This window comes from Eublepharis macularius, chromosome 12 (genome assembly GCF_028583425.1).
Source record: "Eublepharis macularius isolate TG4126 chromosome 12, MPM_Emac_v1.0, whole genome shotgun sequence".
NCBI classification, from domain to species: domain Eukaryota; kingdom Metazoa; phylum Chordata; class Lepidosauria; order Squamata; family Eublepharidae; genus Eublepharis; species Eublepharis macularius.
The window spans coordinates 10,299,649-10,317,803 of NC_072801.1; the positions used below are offsets into that span (position 1 = coordinate 10,299,649).

An 18,155-nucleotide genomic window follows, 5' to 3' on the forward strand; every position below is an offset into this window, starting at 1 on the left:
TTTTAAATATTTTACTCAATAAATATGCTAAAGTGTGAAGTGCAACAAACTACTATATAGCCATAATTTTTTCACAATAAATATAGTCATGACCAGGGCTTTTTTTCAGCAGGAATGCAGTGGAATGGAGTTCATAGAATCATAGAGTTGGAAGGGGCCATACAGACCATCTAGTCCAACCCCCTGCCCAGTGCAGGATCAGTCTAAAGCATGTGGAACCTCTTGAAAATGGTCACATGGCTGGTGGCCCCGCCCCCTGATCTCCAGACAGAGGGGAGTTTAGATTGCCCTCGACGGCAAGGAGAGCCATCTCAACTCCCCTCTGTCTGGAGATCAGGGGGCGGGGCCACCAGCCATGTGACCATTTTCTCCGAGGGCAACCCACTGAGTTCCACCACCTCTTTTCCCAGAAAAAAAGCCCTGGACATGACAGAGACAACACGCAAATTCAGATTAACAAAGTCCACTATGGTCGTGCAAGACTGCTTAAAGGTACCATTCCTTAGAATTACAATGTTAGTCTGTAGTAGTATTCTTCAGTATAGATGTCACAATTTAATCTTTTCAAGACTGTACAATAATGTAAATCCACTTTATCTGGCCCCGCCCAATGACAAATTCGATGCTAGCAAAGACTATTGTTTCGCATGTTGTTTTTCAAGGGCTATCAATATTACAGAGATTTTTCCATCTTTTACTCCCTCAGATGCGTGTACAGACAGCGACCATGTCCTGCAAAGTGCACTTTTCAGGGCATATAGTAGTTTGTTGCACTATGACCACTTAGCACTTTAGCATGTTTATCAAAATGTTTAAACATTTTTAAAATCTTTCTAAAATCTAAAAAATATACCAAGACCATGAACTGAGCCTGGAAGCAAATTAGGAGTGTAGACGGAACAAGACTGGAATGGCAGAAGGAACAAAGCCAGATTTCTCGGTACTTATTCAACTGTAGGCCGTGTGTGAAAGTATGAAGAGGAACCCTATAATTTAAGAGCCAGTGTGGGGTAGCGGGTGTCAGCAAAGGGTCTGAGAGACCTAGGCTGAATCCACATGTCAGAAATTGCGCCAGGAAGACACGATTGTTCCGACAGTTTAGCGCTATGCTGGGACGTGCGGATTCAGCCCTACATTCAAATCAACTGACCTTGGGCCAGTCACACACTCACAAACTAACCTACCTCACAGGATTGTTGTGAGTATAAAATGAAGGAGAGAAAAATGATGCAAGCGTCTTTGGGGGAGAGAGGCTGGATATAAATGGAGGAGCTGGAAGGGACTTGATAAAGACATTCACATACATTTGTTCATCCTACCTGTTTAAAAGGCCACCCAAACCCATTTGACTAAGCAGTACAAAAACCTATGTGGCCTATTTAACAGAAGCAGGAGCAGAATACACACCCCAAGCAATAATTCCTCTGCCATAATCCTTTCAACCGTTTTTTAAAAGTTCTATTTCTTTTTTTCTAGAAGAGCAAAAAAGCCCCATGTCAGAATTTCCGAGGTGCATAAGGTATGCTTAACCTTTATTATTATCGTCATCGTCATCGTCATCCGGTACTCCAGTGAAGTACCGGATCAAATTCAAGGTTCTGGTATTGACCTATAAGGCCCTGCGCGGATTGGGGCCAGCGTATCTACGGGACCGTCTCTCCCCATATATTCCCCAGAGGACACTCCAATCAGGGGACAAACAGCTGTTGGTGGTCCCTGGCCCCCAAGGAGGCCCGCCTAGCCTTGACTACAGCCAGGGCCTTTTTGGTTCTGGCTCCCACCTGGTGGAACGCTCTGTCTGCTGAAACCAGGGCCCCGCAGGACTTACTATCTTTTTGCCAGGCCTGCAAGACAGAGTTGTTCCGCCAGGCATATGGCTGAGGCTGGACCTCTGCCGGCCTGGAAAAAAGGGGTGTATAAAACCCTCCCTGTGAAGGCTGTCCACCGTCTTGTTTTAAATGTGTTGTTTTTAATGAATATGAATTTTTAACTGTATTTTAATTGTATTTTAATATGTTGTTATCTGCCCTGAGCCCGCTTGCAGAGAGGGCGGAATACAAATTTGAAATAAATAAATAAACAAATACATACATACATCATCATCATCATCATCATCAACCTTTTCAAGAGAATCTTGTCTTCTCAAGATATGATCAAAGTACAATAGCCTCAGTGTTGTCATTTTAGATTCTAGGGAGAATTCAGGCTTGATTGGATCCTAGTACCCACTTACTGGTCTTTTGAGGCTGTCCATGGTATCTGCAAAACTCTCCTCCAGCACCACATTTCAAACGAAATAATTTTTTTCCAGTCAGCTTTCTTCACTGTCCAAATTTCACATCCATACATAGGAATGGGGAATACCACCGCTTGGATTATCTTGATCTTGGTTCCCAGAGAGACTTTATATTTACGGATCTTATCTAACTCCCTCACAGCTGCTCTCACAAGGCTGAATCCACATGTCCGGCATAGCGCCAAACTGTCGGAATGATAGCGTGATTCCTGGCGTGATTTCTGACATCGTGCCATGGCGCGATGACATCAGAAACCGTGCCATGACGACGCTATCGTTCCGACAGTTTGGCGCTATCCTGGGACGTGTGGATTCAGTCCCAGTCTCCATCTTCTTCTGCTTTCTTCAGTGCAGGCTCCCTAAAGTTGTCCTAAAGGGCTCCCACAGGCCAACATGGCTCTTCCTCCTGCTCTATAAATGGGCTGCTGTGTTCTTTCGGGTTATACCACTCCCCCTATTTCGCCCCCCAGGTTTCAAATACTCAGGGAGGTGGCAGACCTGCTCCACTCCTTCTCCCCCAAAGTTAGGGAGTTATATGCTTGTCCCATATTTAGTTAAGCAACAAGCACAAAACTAAATGGAGCACAATCTGCAGGCCAAGATGGATTTAGGGTGGCTAAACCATCCGTTAAGGTAGACCAGATGTTTATACGACATCTTAAGATACAGACAGGATCATGGGTCATTGAATTCTGGAAAGTCATGAAGGCTTGGGAGGGAGAGAAGCTTGGAGTATCTGGATAAACTCTTTTATAAGTGCTACCAATGAAATCTGTCTCCCATCCCCTGAACCTCTTTGGCTCACCTTTCTGTAGCTCTCCCTTTGGGAATGGTTTCAGGAGATGCATTTTCACACCAGCTTCAGGTATGCAGCCTTTGACACATGGTGGGCACACATCTTGTGGATGCAGAGTGCCTCTTAAGAGCAAGCAAGCTGGACTCTGCACAGACCAGAGTTCAAATCCCTGCTTGCACCTGTCCCTGGGTTGGCTTTGAGCAACACACCCTCACTCTTATTAGTCAAACCTACTTTTTTTGTATGGGGATAGTGTGGGGATAAAACCCAATAACCCTCTCCTCCATCCATTCTACCCCATACACTCAGTGCCCCAAGGTCTCTGAAGGAAGGGTATAATTAAATACGTTGCTAGAAAAGTTTGATAAGGCATTAACCCCAGAGAAGCAACTCAGTTATTCTGTTGCAGCAATAATAAGTCAAAGATTTCTGTGGACAAACACATTTTTATTTTAGCAGAAGTTTCTGTGAACTACCACAATTTATAACTAATTTCTGCTGTACAGAGATCAGATCTCCAGGAGGTAATGGATTTTATGGCATCAGATCCCTGCTGACCTCCCTCCTCTCCCTAAACGCCACCCTCTCTAGGCACTCCCAAATCTACGTCTATAAGTCTTTCCCAAGCTGGAGTTGGCAACCCTTGGTGCAGCTTGCTGAGAACTCAGCCTGTATGCAACACACACTCCCCCCCCCACACACACACAGACACACACTGCCACTGCTTTTCTCTGCCAACCAGCCCTTAGGGTACATCAATGTGTGAGCTTGGATTGGATCCACCAGAGTTTTTGTTTTCGTGTTCTCTCTCCTTTCCACTTCAGTACGCACTGAATGGAAGAATGAAAGCGAAAGAGCTTCAAGCATCAATCTTAGCAAAGCAGCCTCTTTACTGGATCCATCCCATCTTGGAATAAGACTGCTTCGACACAAGCAGTACAAAACAGAATGGACCAAAGCTGAGAACATAGGGGGGCAGGGTTTAAAACCAGTTCCCATTCATTCTGCAAAAGAAGCCAGCATTTTTGGCTCAGCCACCAACACACACTCTCCCAGGCAAGAGGAACACAGCCTGGGAATGAATCTCCCACAAGAACAAGGGATTAAAATATCAGAGATCTCCCCACCACCACCACCACCACACACCCTTCAGTGTGTAATAACACTAAGGTGCCAGAGTTCAAACTCCTTACAGCTCTCACCTTCAGATCTCAAAAGCCTTAATCCCAGATAGTTGTGGTTGGTCTCTGTGATGAATAGGGGGCAGCAGATTTTGCCACAATTTTTGTTGCAGTTAGTGTGCCTTCAAAGCTCAGGGTTGGGTGTGTTTGCCAGTACTCTGTTCCTGCTCAGCGGTAAAGGAAAGGCACTCTGCACATGCTTAATCATGTCTGTGCCAGCAATTCACCCAAGGATAATTTTTTTAAGTGCTCAAGATGAGGACATGAAAGGATTACTCATTAAATTTGCAAATGATACCAAACTGGGAGGAGTAGCAAACACTCTTGAAGATAAGGATGGAATTCAGCAAGATCTAAACACACTGGGAAAATGGGGCAGATTTGAATAAGATTCAATATACCATGGATAAGTGCCAGGTTCTCCAACTGGGTAACAAAAATGCAAAGCATGCATATGGGAAGAGGGATACACTTCTAAGTAGCAGTGTGTGTGAATAAGATCTTATGATATGGGTGGATGGGAAGCTAAATACGAGCAGTCAGGCCTCACTTCAAAAAAAATGTGGACAAATTGGAATGGGTGCAGAGGAGAGGAAACAGGATGACCTGGGGCCTGGAGGTGATGGCTTTAGGCTGTTCCTGCACTGGACAGGGGGTTGAACTAGAAAGTAGCTGGTATCAAAGTCCAGAACAGTAGCTGCTTAAGTTTCCGCAAAAGAACGCTGAGTCTTGCGGCCCCTTAAAGATGAGCAATTATAATAAATCAGTGAGTCTTTAAGGGGCAAGACGCTAGGAAGGAGGTGTTCCGTAGGAGTAAGCACCCGGGATGCAGGTGCCAAACTGCAGCACACGAAACCTGCTTGGCCCGTGAGGCCAGGCCTCCCCCCAAGCAACAGAGACAAGTCCTCCAATTTTCTGAAGGGATGCTGTTATGACCCCTTTCTTTCTCTTGGGTAGATTTTGCCTTTAATCTTTCTCTTACACCCTCTTGGTAGATTGCTGCCACCAGGAATATTATATTCCAAGATATTTTATTTAAATTTTCCCTTTAGTAACGTGCCAAAGCATCAGGCTCTTTCATGGTTCTATGCGGCCCTGAGGATAGGAATGGGATATAGCAATGACAGATACTCTGGGATATAACTATCTTTGGACCCCACCGACCCGTCCAGTTACTGCCCAGTGTTGAACCTCCCGTTCCTGGGCAAGGTGATTGAGTGGGCGGTGGCAGTACAACTGCAGGAATTCCTGAATAATGCTGTAGTCCCGGACCCATTCCAGTCCAGCTTCCGTCCTGGCCATGGGATGGAGATGGCCTTGGTTGCCCTCACAGATGACCTTCGCAGGCATCTGGATCGAGGCGGGTCGGTGCTGTTTGTGTTACTTGATCTCACAGCAACGTTTGACATGATCGACTATGACATGTTGGCCAGCCGCCTCGACGATGTGGGGATTAGGGGGACAGCCTTACAGTGGCTGGTCTCCATTCTCCAGGGTCGGGGACAGAGGGTGGCGCTCGGGGGAGATCTATCGCCCTGTCACCCTTTGGTGTGCGGGGTTCTGCAAGGGGCAATACTCTCCCCGATGTTATTTAACATCTACATGCGCCCCCTCACCCAGTTGGTGCAGAGGTTTGGGCTGGGCTGTCATAAATACGTGGATGACACCCAGCTTTTTCTGTTGATGTGGCGCTCGGGGGAGGCGCTCGGGGGAGATCTATCGCCCTGTCACCCTTTGGTGTGCGGGGTTCTGCAAGGGGCGATACTCTCCCTGATGTTATTTAACATCTACATGTGCCCTCTCGCCCAGTTGGTGCAGAGGTTTGGGCTGGGCTGTCATAAATACGTGGATGACACCCAGCTTTTTCTGTTGATGGACGGCCAGCCAGACACAGCTCTGGACAATCTGGCCAGAGCTCTGGAGGCTGTGACGGCATGGTTGAAACAGAGCAGGCTGAAACTGAACCCAGTGAAGATGGAGGTCCTGCAGCTGGGACGGGGGCTGCCAGATGTTGGGATCCAGCTCCCTGCCCTGGATGGGACACCACTGGCCACTTTGCCAGTGGTGAAGAGTCTGGGCGTGCTCCTGGATGCCTCCCTATCGATGGAGGCCCAGGTCACGGCAGTTGCCAAGTCTGCATTTTTCCATCTCCATCAGATCAGGCAACTTGCCCCCTACCTGATGCCCCAGGACCTGGCTACAGTGACCCATGCAATGGTCACCTCCAGGCTAGATTACTGTAACTCACTCTACGCTGGGCTACCCCTGGGCCTGATCCGGAAACGACAACTGGTCCAGAATGCGGCGGCACGGGTCCTGACCGGTATATCCTACCAGTCACATATCACACTTGTCCTGCGCCAGCTGCACTGGCTTCGGGTTGAATTCCGAATCAGGTCAAGGTGTTGGTTCTTACCTTTAAAGCCCTGAGCAGGTTGGGACCAGCAGATCTTCGGGACTGCCTCTCCCTGTAAGTTCCCCGGGGACCGCTTCGATCAGCGGATAAATGTTTACTGGTGGTCCCTCGCCCTAAGGAAGCCCGCCTCACTTCAACCAGGGCCAGGGCCTTTTCAGTCCTGGCCCCAGCCTGGTGGAACACTCTGTCAATGGACACCTGGGCCCAGCAGGACATATTATCGTTCCGCCAGGCCTGTAAGAAGCTGTTCCGCCAGGCATTCGGTAGTCAAAGGGGGCGGTGCCATGTCGGCCTCCCACCTTTAGGGTGGGGGGTTCTCCCCACCATTGCACCTTAATTGTATTTGGTTAATTTATTTTATTATTGTTTATTGTATGTTGATTTTAGAATTATTGTTTTGTTTTTATTGATTTTAACTGTTGTTCACTGCCCAGAGCCCCTGAGGATGGGCAGTTTATTAACTGAAATAATAATAACAACAAAAACAAAGTAAACTTTTATTTTTTCCAAGAAGTGTATCCGTCTCCTAAGAGTAGTTCTCAATTCTTAAAGTTACTTCACTTAAACCCAGTCACTCAGATCTTTTCTAAGTCTTCACACACAGTTTGCCTGCTTTTCCTGACTGAATGTCCTTTCACAAACACCCAGTTCAGGCTACCACACAGGTTATATTTCTCTCAGAAATACTTGAACATGCTCAGGCAGCGCACAGCCTTAGCCTCCCTTGCCCAGACTGAATCTTTTTTCCTCCACTTTCACTCTAAAACTGCCTTCACTCCGCCCACACTCTCAGTCATCAGCCAATCATCTCACCCCCCTCATCCCTCTCTTTCACCCCCACCCTTCACCTATTTCACACCAAGCATTTAAAGACACGTACACACATTTACTTAAAATCATTCATTACAGATGCACTTGGGTGTACCAAAACAGGAAACAACAGGTGTCGCCCTGTTCACACAAAACAGCGACTACACATCTTGGGAGGATTACCAGAAGCACACTCTCCAGTTGTGTGGGTTGGAGTACAACTGGAATGACTGTACAGTGTGTGTATCGTATTTGATGCATTTGATCTCTTATGTAGCAAGGCCAAACGGGTGATTTAAACCCCTCATTTGTCCAGGTGCTAATCCCTGGCCTTATTTTTAAAGCCAATGTTGACTCTTCCTTACAAACAGATGTATGCGCAAACTTGTGTGTAGGACTTACATGTAGCGGTCTTTGATCAGCTTTGAGCTTCCTCTTTTCTCTTGCGATCATTTCCCCATTCCATGTCTTTATTGTTTGCATGAGTCAGGAGAGCCCCCCCCCCCGTCTCTTTCCCTTATGCTACTCTAAAGTGCAGAGTACAGGGAGACCTTAATACAAAATAGTCATTAATCATCTTGTGCTTTTTTTAAAAAAATGACCGCACAGCCACTGATCCGCTCACACTGGACTTCTTTACAGCTGACACTAAGTCTCATGTTGGTTTGGTGACATGGCCCAATGCCAGGCACTAAGCAGTGTGTTAAGCCTCTCCAATTGATTTAATGCTGGGTATCAGCAGGGTCCTTAAGCCCTGGATTCCAGGAACCTGCCAGGTTGACCTCCCTCACTCCGGGTCACTGGACTCCATCTTGCCCATCTCCATGTTTTAAACAGCAAGACAGCAAGAACCTTGGCTGTGAACCACAAGGCAATGTTGCCAGGGGACTCAGGTTTCTGTTTTTTGTGAGGCAGCCAACACCAGTTGCTTGAATTGTTAGGTGAAACTTGAGGAATGAACCTTCCGGTTCAGCAACTGAGAGAGAGAGAGAGAGGGAGAGAGAGAGAGAGTGCAGCTGGTCTTTTAGCTCCACCCCTCCTCCTTGGACCATAGGACCATCCCCTTTGGCCACACCCCTTTTTTCAACCATTGACCATTTATTACTTAGGGTTGTACTCCATACCCCTCTAAAATGTCCTGTGGTGGCAGAAGGGGCTGACATTGGTTGGATTTTTAGTGAGGGCAGGGCCATAGCTCAGTGATGGAATGTCTACTTTGCATGCAGAAAATCTTGGATCTCTCCTATCCAAGTCCAATGCTGACCACTAGACTGTACTGGCTTGCAACTGTCTCCCATGAAAGTGAACACTGGCCATTTCTGCCAAACACTGCCCTTGCAGTGACAGCATAACCTTCCCTCTGAGGGCTGCCAACTCCAGCCTGGAAAATTTATGGCAATTTGGGGGCAGTACCTGTGATAGAGGGGAATTTGGAGAGGGATTACCCCAGAATTTATGGTTTACCATAGAATTTGCTCTCTGAAGCTGCCATTTTCTCCAGGAGAAATGACCTTTGTAAACTGGGGATCAGTTGTAATTCTGGGATAACTCCAGGTGCCATTTGAAAGTTGACAGCCTATTCCCTCTGCCTCCATGTATCCAGGGCAGGCACTTGCTGGCTGGGATCCTGAAGGGAGGAACGTGCATCTCCTCCTCCACCTTGTGCCAAAGAAATCCACAGGCATTTTGCTGGTGAATAAAAGCACAGCAGCTCAGCTAAGCCTACACACACTCACCCTTGTTGGAAGCAGGACTGATTAGCCTGCCCTTATGTTATGTGCGTAACAGCTCTCATTGATGCATGCGTCATTACTGGGCTGATTGAGATGCAGCCACACTGTACAAAACCCCAAATGCCTCTTACATCCAACTAAAATATTCCCTGGGAAGACAGGGATTAAGTGCACTTGCCCAGAACGTGCCTTAGCCCCCCCAAATCTATGCCACTTGAACTTTACCTTGAAGATGTTGTTTTAAATTCCCCTGTCAGCTCTCGAGTTGTGCAAAAGCCTTTGGAAGTTACCAGGGCTTTTTTTCAGCAGGAACGCAGTGGAACGGAGTTCCGGAACCTCTTGAAAATGGTCACATGGCTGGTGGCCCTGCCCCCTGATCTCCAGACAGAGGGGAGTTGAGATTGCCCTCCGCGCCAGAGGGCAATCTAAACTCCCCTCTGTCTGGAGTTCAGGGGGCCAGGCCATCAGCCATGTGACCATTTTTGCTGAGGGCAACCCACTGAGTTCTACCACCTCTTTTCCCAGAAAAAAAGCTCTGGAAGTTACCAATTTACGGTTTATAAAAACAAGCTGGTCCCCTACATCAAACGCAGATGGAGAACCTTGGCAGAAGCTGGTCAGAGCAGAGTAAGGGGGGGGGGAGGATGTTGAGGTATCAGGGCAGAGCTTTACACCCCAGAATGGGCAGAATCTGGCAAGTCAAGTTAGAGCCCATGCAGAAGCCAACAATCCTGGGGGAAGCTGGGACAGGAGCAGAATCAAAGACACAAGATGATAAATAAGAAGTGTCTGGTTTTTCTTGCTTTTTCTGGTGGTCACTTGGTAGCACACATAGAGCCAAGCTACAAGTGACGAATGACACTTGAACTGCAAGTGAACAGACTTATGTGTATTCCTCCCTGTTCACTTGTGCTCCACTTGCGCTCCACTGATCAAGTGGAGCGCAAGTGGAATGCAAGTGAACAAGGAAGAAGACACGTGAGTCTGTTCACTTGCCATTCAAGTGTCATTCGTCACTTGTAGCTTGGCCCATAGCCTATCATTTGGAGGGTTAGTACCTCTGCCTGGTAGAAATCACAGCAGCACCCACTGGCAGAGGGGATGGTTCCCAGAACAATGCCTTGGCTGAGCAAATTGCCAGAGAAAGTGAGAGAGGGGGCAGAAATAGCAGGCAAGAATCATTTTGTTTCCAAAACCCAGGCTCTGGATGCTTCTGAGCAAATGCATTTCTCCTGAGTAGACACCTCAGGCTGCCACCTAAAGCACAGTTACTACAAGAGTATAGCTGAAATTAGTGGGACCTACTTCTGAATAAACATAACTGGGATCCAGCTGGTCAAATTTTGGGCCAGGTGGTAATGCAATATGGGGTTAAGAAAATGTATCTCTCTGTCCCTGTCCAACCCCATTTCCTAGATGCGGAGTGGGGAGGAGGGGCAGAAATCCAGACACCTGAAATAAACCCACCCAGACAAAAATAGAATCGGTCCTAAGGGCAAAAGACAAGCTGAATGAAAAATAAGCTGCTATTTTTAAATCCTGGATGTGGTTGTTATAGCAACGAGTGTCTCCTGAAGCAGACGGCAGAACAGCCCGCAGAACAGCAGTGCCACACGATGCTCAGAGCAGAACAGTTGCGCCAAGTCACAGACTGTGTCAAGGGATCCAGGGCAAACGTTTGCCCCGCCCCAGCATTCCCAGCCTCCAGGTAAGGCCTTCAAGATCTTCTGGAATTGCAACTGATCTCCAGACCACAGGTATCAGTTCCTCTGGAGGAAATGGCAGCTTCAGAGGGAAGACTTCAAGAAATCACATCCCCGCTGATCTCTCCCCCTTCCCCAAACTCCAACATCACAGGCTTTGCCCCCAATCCAGGAATTTCACAACCCAGCATTGGTAACCCTATCTCCCCAGCTTGAGTCTGCACTCATCCAGCAAAGACTTGTTATCATTCCACTGGGCCTGTCGGACAGAGATGTTCTGCCAAATATACGGTGGCTGAGGCAGGTGAGCTACCCAACCGGCCTCCTGCCATAAGGGGGGGCGTATGCCCCTTTGGTTGTGCTGCCTTTGCCAATTGGCCATGCTGCACCAGTGATTTGTTGATGCTGGAGGATAGCACAATACGCTGCTGTTTAAATGAATTTTTATGAGGTTTTATATTTTTATGCTTCCCTGTTTGATTTTATATCTTCTGTTTGTAATCTGCTCTGAGCCTACTTGCGGGGCAAACACAATCTAATTAAATAAATAAAATTATTTTGTCTTATAAGAATATAGAATGTAAGAAGAACCTTGCAGCATCTGATCAAATGAACTGCACCCGGTTTCTAGCAAAGGACTCATCATCTCTTATGGGGAGCTCAGAGCAGAGGCAGGCTGCCTTCATATGGCAAGAATCCTCCTGTTTCCTGGGCATCCCCACCACAACACAGAGGCTTTTGCTCTGGCAATGGAGCATCAACATGGAAGTTTTGTGCACCCTTTCTACTGCCTGCTGCCACTTTCCCCTGTATCCTGCCCCCCTGCGGCTGACTCACAGAGGGCTTTTTTAAAAATCTGGCAGTTGCTAGATTACTATAATGATATAATGACCTGTTGCCATGTTCTAGTAGTTTTTCTGAATCCCAAGCATTCTTTCCTTTTATTTCTTTTAAAGCAAGTCTCTAGATTTTTCGCTGTGCAGATGTAGCTAGACTCTCTGTTCCCCTGTTCTTCCGGCTTTCAGTACCCTGTTAACAACACAAATCATGAGTCAGTTAAAAATGTTTTAAATCATATGAGTGGCATTGAGTACACAAATGGAGAAGAGGTAGTTATCCTGAATTAACCGGGGAAGAGATCAACCAGTTGGGGAAGCGGTTACAGCTTCTAGGCTTTGATAAAAACCTGGGGCTTTTCAGTTTTAGAAGAAAGATCAAGGGGGACAGGACATGATATATAATTATGCATATATATAATTATGCATGGGTTAGGGAAAGTGGATAAAGCAAACCTTTTCTCCCCCCAGAAGTACAAGCTCAGGGGCACCCAAGGAAACGGAGGCCTCATTTGCTGACCTTCCTGGGCAGATGGTTGGCTACTCTAATCCAGGATGCCAGACTCAACAGTCCACTGGTCTGATCCAACAGGGCAACGGTTAAGAGGGCCATGGTCTTAGGTAGCTGGTACTAGCCAGAAGGATTGATGCCACTCAACTCCTGTTGCCACCTTTGCCTGGCATAGGACCCAGAATTTGTTCCAGTACACATAACAGAGGCGGTCTGTAAAGGCTATGACGACTTCCTGACGCTAATTAAAGATGCATTATCTGCGAGGTGTTAGTGACCTCTAGTGGTATCAAAGAGAACTATGACACAATCCAAACTACCAGACAAAAGAGCGGTTGGTGGTTGGGTATCTCTTTTCAAAATATTGAGGGTCGGTGGGGGACAATTGAAGAATTTTGAATGAACAAATGCCTTTAGTTGCCTCTTAAATAGCAATTCTCCATTCTACGTTTCTGAAACACAGCAGAGAGGATCCCCTTCTGTATTTCATCCAAATTGGATTGAAAACAAAAACATTTTATTTTTTTTTATTTAAATTGTTTATAGTCCACCTTTCTCACTAAGACTCAAGGTAGATAACATAGTGTGAGATTAGTACAGTAAATATCAAGGACATTTCAATATACAATGCCATAGGGTAAATAAATGCAAGTTTACAAATTAGCAAAAATAAGAGTTGAAGAAATGCTGAAACAGAGCATAAGCAATTCTAGGGCTGACATTAGACAACACACAGCTACCAAATAGGCTCGTACTTAAAACAACAGGCAGTACACAGGGGCACATATTTAAGGCAACAGATAGTACATAAGGCAACGTAGTAGTAAAGTCTATGGTTCCTAACTTGTTTTTTTTTTCTTTTTTTTATTATGGTTCCTAACTTGTTAGTGAAGCATCTCTTTGAGACCATCTCTCTGCAAAACAGCCCTGCTATCATTGAAGTACAGCCGTCACATTTCTTCTTATTGATGGTCATCCAGTTGGCCTAGATCTGAACCCACACCTCCCCAGGGCTAAACCAACACTCTGACTGCAGCACCGTGCTAGCTCTCAAAATGAAAGGAATACCGCTTTTTTAAAAAAATGCAAATAAACACAATAGCAAATGGCAGGTCATCCCTGTCCAAAATCAACAGAGAACAGGCCTGGGTCTAGAAGCACTTCTCAGCTGATCCAATAGCGAAACATTCTATCACAGGCATAATGATATTCCCTTCCTGCAGATACAGATCACATTTCCTGACCTCGAATTGTATCCCCAGTACAACGAAACTTCCACTGGCCTTGCAGTGTTCACAGAATGACGGTTTGGGGCTTGTGGTGTCTAGATAGTGATCAGTAAATGAAGAGCAGCAGAGTCAAAAGAGCAACCAGGGACTTGTGGGAGGGCGGGGGGGGGGACACAAGACTTTAGTGGTGTTTTCTGCCCACAAGCTTCTCCAGTACTCTGAATTCAGCCTTGTGGCTCTTTTAATATCTCTTCTTCCACTGCACTCTGCTTCTTCTCATGAAAACCAATCCTGACATCCCCAGAAGAGGCTCTTGGGTAAGCAGATCTGTTCTACTTATCAGCTAATGAAAAAGCCAGCAGAGGCAGCTTTTCCCTGGGTCAATTGCAGAGGCTGTTTTTAATCATCCCCTCCCCTTCCCAGCTCATCTTCTCTCCATCTGGTGTATAATCCAATTCAGCTCAACAGCGGATCAACTTAGAAATTATCTGAGGCCGGGGATGGAAGCTCCCCTCCTCTCCTCAGTTTCTGTAAATGAATATTAAAGTTGTCTGGGAAACTTTGCTTTACCAAGGCCTTACCATTTAGAAACAGAATGTTGTAGACAGTAAATATTTAATTCAGTTGTGAATAAATCCTCCCGGTTGGGGATGAAACATAACAGGGGTGCCCTGCCTGGTACCCAGTCTAGAAGTGATTCATCAGAAGCTTGGGCTGCTGTGTCCACTACTTCCACACACATTACGGGGAATTGCAGTACACAATGGCCAAACGCAGATGTTATCGCTTCCCACCAAATTACTATGAAAAAATAGAAAATTCATCTCTTGTATTATTTCACTAGTTGCCTGACGAGAAGAAACGCAGTTAGGGAAACGTCATCCCATTTAATCTCTGTGTTCCCCCCCTCCCGCCAAAACGCCTCACCTATTGAATTTCTGCCTATGCAGCAGCTAATAAAACATTCCACGGGTCCCCCGTCAAGGGGAATGCTGCCTGCTCTTGAAGCGATGCATCAGCGCCTGCTTCGCGAAGTGCTCCCGCTCCCAACTCTTAGGTCCGTTCCCTAAAGCTGTGTATTATGCAAGGAAATAAAACAAAAGCCCAGAGGCCCCTTAAAGACTACGAACATTTATTAAAATATGAGCTTTCATGCATCCCCGCTCATAGGGTTGAAAAATTAAATCAACGGGAAATTAACCATCTAGATGTTTTAACAGGTCGTTTCGGGGGAGTCCAGAGCGACTAAACGGAAGGGGACTTCATCCGTTGAATATCAGCCTGTTGAAGATGCAGTCAACAGGTGAAGCCTCCTTTCGTTTAAACCCTGCACTACCCTATTGAAATAATAGCCGCCTTGTTGTTGAATTTTCTGTTGATTCCATTTTTCAAATCAGCCTTTCGAAAAGCCATTGCCCACTCGAGGGCTCCCACTAACCGAAACTACGGTACCCAAGAGCCTCAGGGCGCATGCGCCACATAGGGAGCCGCACCACCGCTACGGTGGCTGCCCGGGGACTTCCGTGCCCCAGGGGCGCCTGTGCTGAGCCGAGGAGGATTATGGGTCCGAGGGGGCGGGATGGCGCAGGCGCTGTCGAGCTCCGGAGGCTACCGGAGCGTAAACAAGGCGCTGCTGTGAGTGATGAGGAGGCGGACGGAGCTGAGCGGGGCCGGGAGCCGCCGAGGCTGAGCCTCTCTTCGTCCCCCGCCGGCCGGGGGCCCACGGAAGCGTCATGAACTTGGCCAGTCAGAGCGGCGAGGCCGGCGCCGGCCAACTGCTCTTCGCCAACTTCAACCAGGACAACACGTAAGAGGGGGCGTGGCCAGAGGAGTCGGCGCGGGGGAGGGGCAGGGGCTCGCGGTGACGTCACGGCCGCGATCCAAGGGCGGGTGGTGACGTCACGGCGCGACCCCAGGGCTCCCTCCCCCTCTCCTTCTCAATGGGCGCTTCCAGCCCTGAGCTGGATGGGCTTGCTGGAGATTTTATCTCCCTGCCTTTCCATCATGCTAGTCCTCAGGGGTCTCTGGAAAAGTCAATAATGCCAGGAAAGTGGAAGGCAGTAGGAAAAGAGGGAAGACCCAAAGCAAGATGGATGGACCCAATAAAAGAAGCCAGATCCTCCAGTTTGCAGGATCTTAGCAGTTCTGTTAATGATAGGATGTATTGGAAGTCTTTCATTCATAGGGGCGCCATAGGTTGGAGGCGACTTGGCAGCACGTAACACACAGTCCTCAGGGTGGCTCCAATTTGCCTGCAGCGTGCTCTTAAGTTGTGGGGCGCTGCTGTATTGTATTATATATTTATTGACCTTTTTATTTGGGTTTAAATTAACATGTTTATGTATTTTACATATGTGTTCCACTCTGAGCCCTTTGAGAAGAGGCATAAGGTAGTTTCACATTCGATAAAGCCATGATGACTTATAGGTTTGCAGTTAGGGTGTCAGAGTAGGGTGTTAGGTATGCAGTCAGGGTGTTCAGAGGTTATACATTTCACCTTCTGCTCAGTTAAGTCATGGTCTCTCAAGGCCAGTCTTGTGTGCTCTGGCTGGTGGTCTCCCTCCAGGGTCTCAGGTCCATTGGTCTTTCAGATTGCCTACTGCTGCATCCTTTAACTGGGGATTGAACCTGGGGCCTCCTGTGTGTCAAGCAGCTGCTTTTGCACTCAGCCACAGACCTTCCTAGTTGTTTGAGAAGAGGGAAGCTGTGATGTCTGTGCCCTTTCTTGTGGGTCTCCTGGGGCATTTAGTTGGCTTCTGTGACGTTGGTCAGATCCTGTGGTTTCCTTAGCAACATCAGTAATCCTTTTATAAAATTGTTCTTTTGGTAACTGCAGCTTGTCTTACAGGAATGAGGAAAGTTGCACCTTCTGAAACAGTGCACTGTTATGCAAGTGCCGGAGCTTTAATCCTCCCCCTCTGTCTGCCTTTTTCTTCAAAACTCAAGCAGGCCTAGAAAGAGACAGTGGTGGTGATATACCTCTGTGACTCCTCTTGGGTCATGGTGCAACCCCCCTTGCCAGTCTTGACTCAGCAACTGAAGACCAGTGGTAAAAAGCGCCTGCAGATACCTAAAACAGAAGGCAGCTCTATACACATGAACTCCCAAGTCCCAATACATTCAGTGGAACTTGTTTCCTTGTCAATAGGCTCACAGCCTTGGAGCATTTATGGCTTGGGAGGAACCATAGTTAGCCACTGGAGCCTGTGCTCCAGTGTGAAAGGTTCCACATTCAGCCTCACTCAGTATCTCCAGTTCTTTAAAAAAAAGGATCTCAGATGAAATGCTTGAGTTTCTGCTTACTAGGCTAGATGGTTTGACTTGGTATGTCATACAGTTTATGTTGGATGCACGTATTTACTCTTGAGCCAGGCAAAAATTAATCTGGAGCAACTCCTTTCCTGTATGTATAGCTGATTACAAAGGCTTGAAAGTATATGCTGAAAAACAGAACTATATGGGCATTGTTCATCTTTCCTTGTGAGCATAGTAGGATGGATGAATGGTGAAAAGGAGTAAATACTGGCCGTTTTTCATCCAGTGATCTTGAGGATGCAGCTATCATGTAAGCTGAGAACATCCAAGTTAATGGAGGAAAAACAAGGTGCAATACATTGTGGCACATTGGCAAATGGTATGGGCAAGGAAGAGCGTTGTTAAGGCTAGTAATAAGTATGCATTGGGAACTGGTTGGAGGTCTGTAGAAGCAGATCCTTCTTTATATCACTCTCTAGTGTATGTAGGTGCTTCTCATGTGTGTTGGGTCAAGGAACATGGAAGAATAGGCAGTTCTGAATGTGTTCTGTCCGGTTGTAGATCCGAGTTGTATACCCATAAGTCATTTTTAGTCCACTTGCTCCACCAGAGGCACTGAAATGATGAAAACGGAGCAAACAATAAAGAGAAGCAGCATCAAAGAACTGCTTACAGAAGCAGCAAAATAAGGTTACTGTTTACCCTAAAATTGGCGCAGTAGTAGTAAATTTCACTGCTGCCTGAGGGCAAGAATAGCAATGCAATTCATGTTTAAAGACAGCATTAAAACTAATAACTGGAATCAAACAGTTTTTTCTCCCATAATCTAGGCCTTAAGCATAGGGAAAGCCATGCCTTGGTTTTAAAAGTAGTCAAGTAGTTTCCGGACAATTGCTTGTGTACAGGTATTGAAATCCATAGATTAGGCAACTGTATCTTGTCAGACTAGTAAGCAGGCTAGTAGCAGCTGATGGCCCTGTCATCCAGGAAGATAAGCTTTTGCCCCATCCTGAATGGGTGTGACTTAGATTTTTTAAAAAAATAATTGCAGAGTTTCTGTTCAATAAAACAGAGTTGAAGTACTTTCTCCCCAGACTAAAGCCACATTGAGAACATTTTTCTTTGTCTGTTAGCTGTAGCTAAAGATAGGATTTATTTCCTAATTGGGCATTCTGTAACCTGCAACCCTGCTTCTTTGTGTCTTTGAGCAGGGGGAGGCAGTGCTAACCATTCTCTTACCACTTTTAATTTCCTGACAGGTGACCAGTGTGCCATAATCCTATCTCTTGTACAGTAAAACTTGGAACCAACACTTTTGGCTGCCCATCAGACTTGTAGCCAAAGGGAAAGAATGACGATGTCCTAAGTTTCTGGTTCTGCTGCTAGTCA

General features: G+C 46.7%; 1 protein-coding gene across 2 annotated transcripts in view; it reads left to right on the forward strand.

The window, feature by feature from the left end:
• Positions 1 to 15,110: 15,110 nt before the first annotated feature.
• The window catches only part of WIPI2 (WD repeat domain, phosphoinositide interacting 2), a 32,474-nt gene continuing 29,429 nt past the window's right edge, over positions 15,111 to 18,155 (forward strand). For both annotated transcript variants that reach the window (XM_054995048.1, XM_054995049.1), the window contains exon 1: positions 15,111 to 15,318. In XM_054995048.1, the coding sequence (XP_054851023.1) occupies positions 15,245 to 15,318 (74 nt within the window). In that variant the 5' untranslated portion in view covers positions 15,111 to 15,244. The remainder of the gene's footprint in view (positions 15,319 to 18,155) is intronic.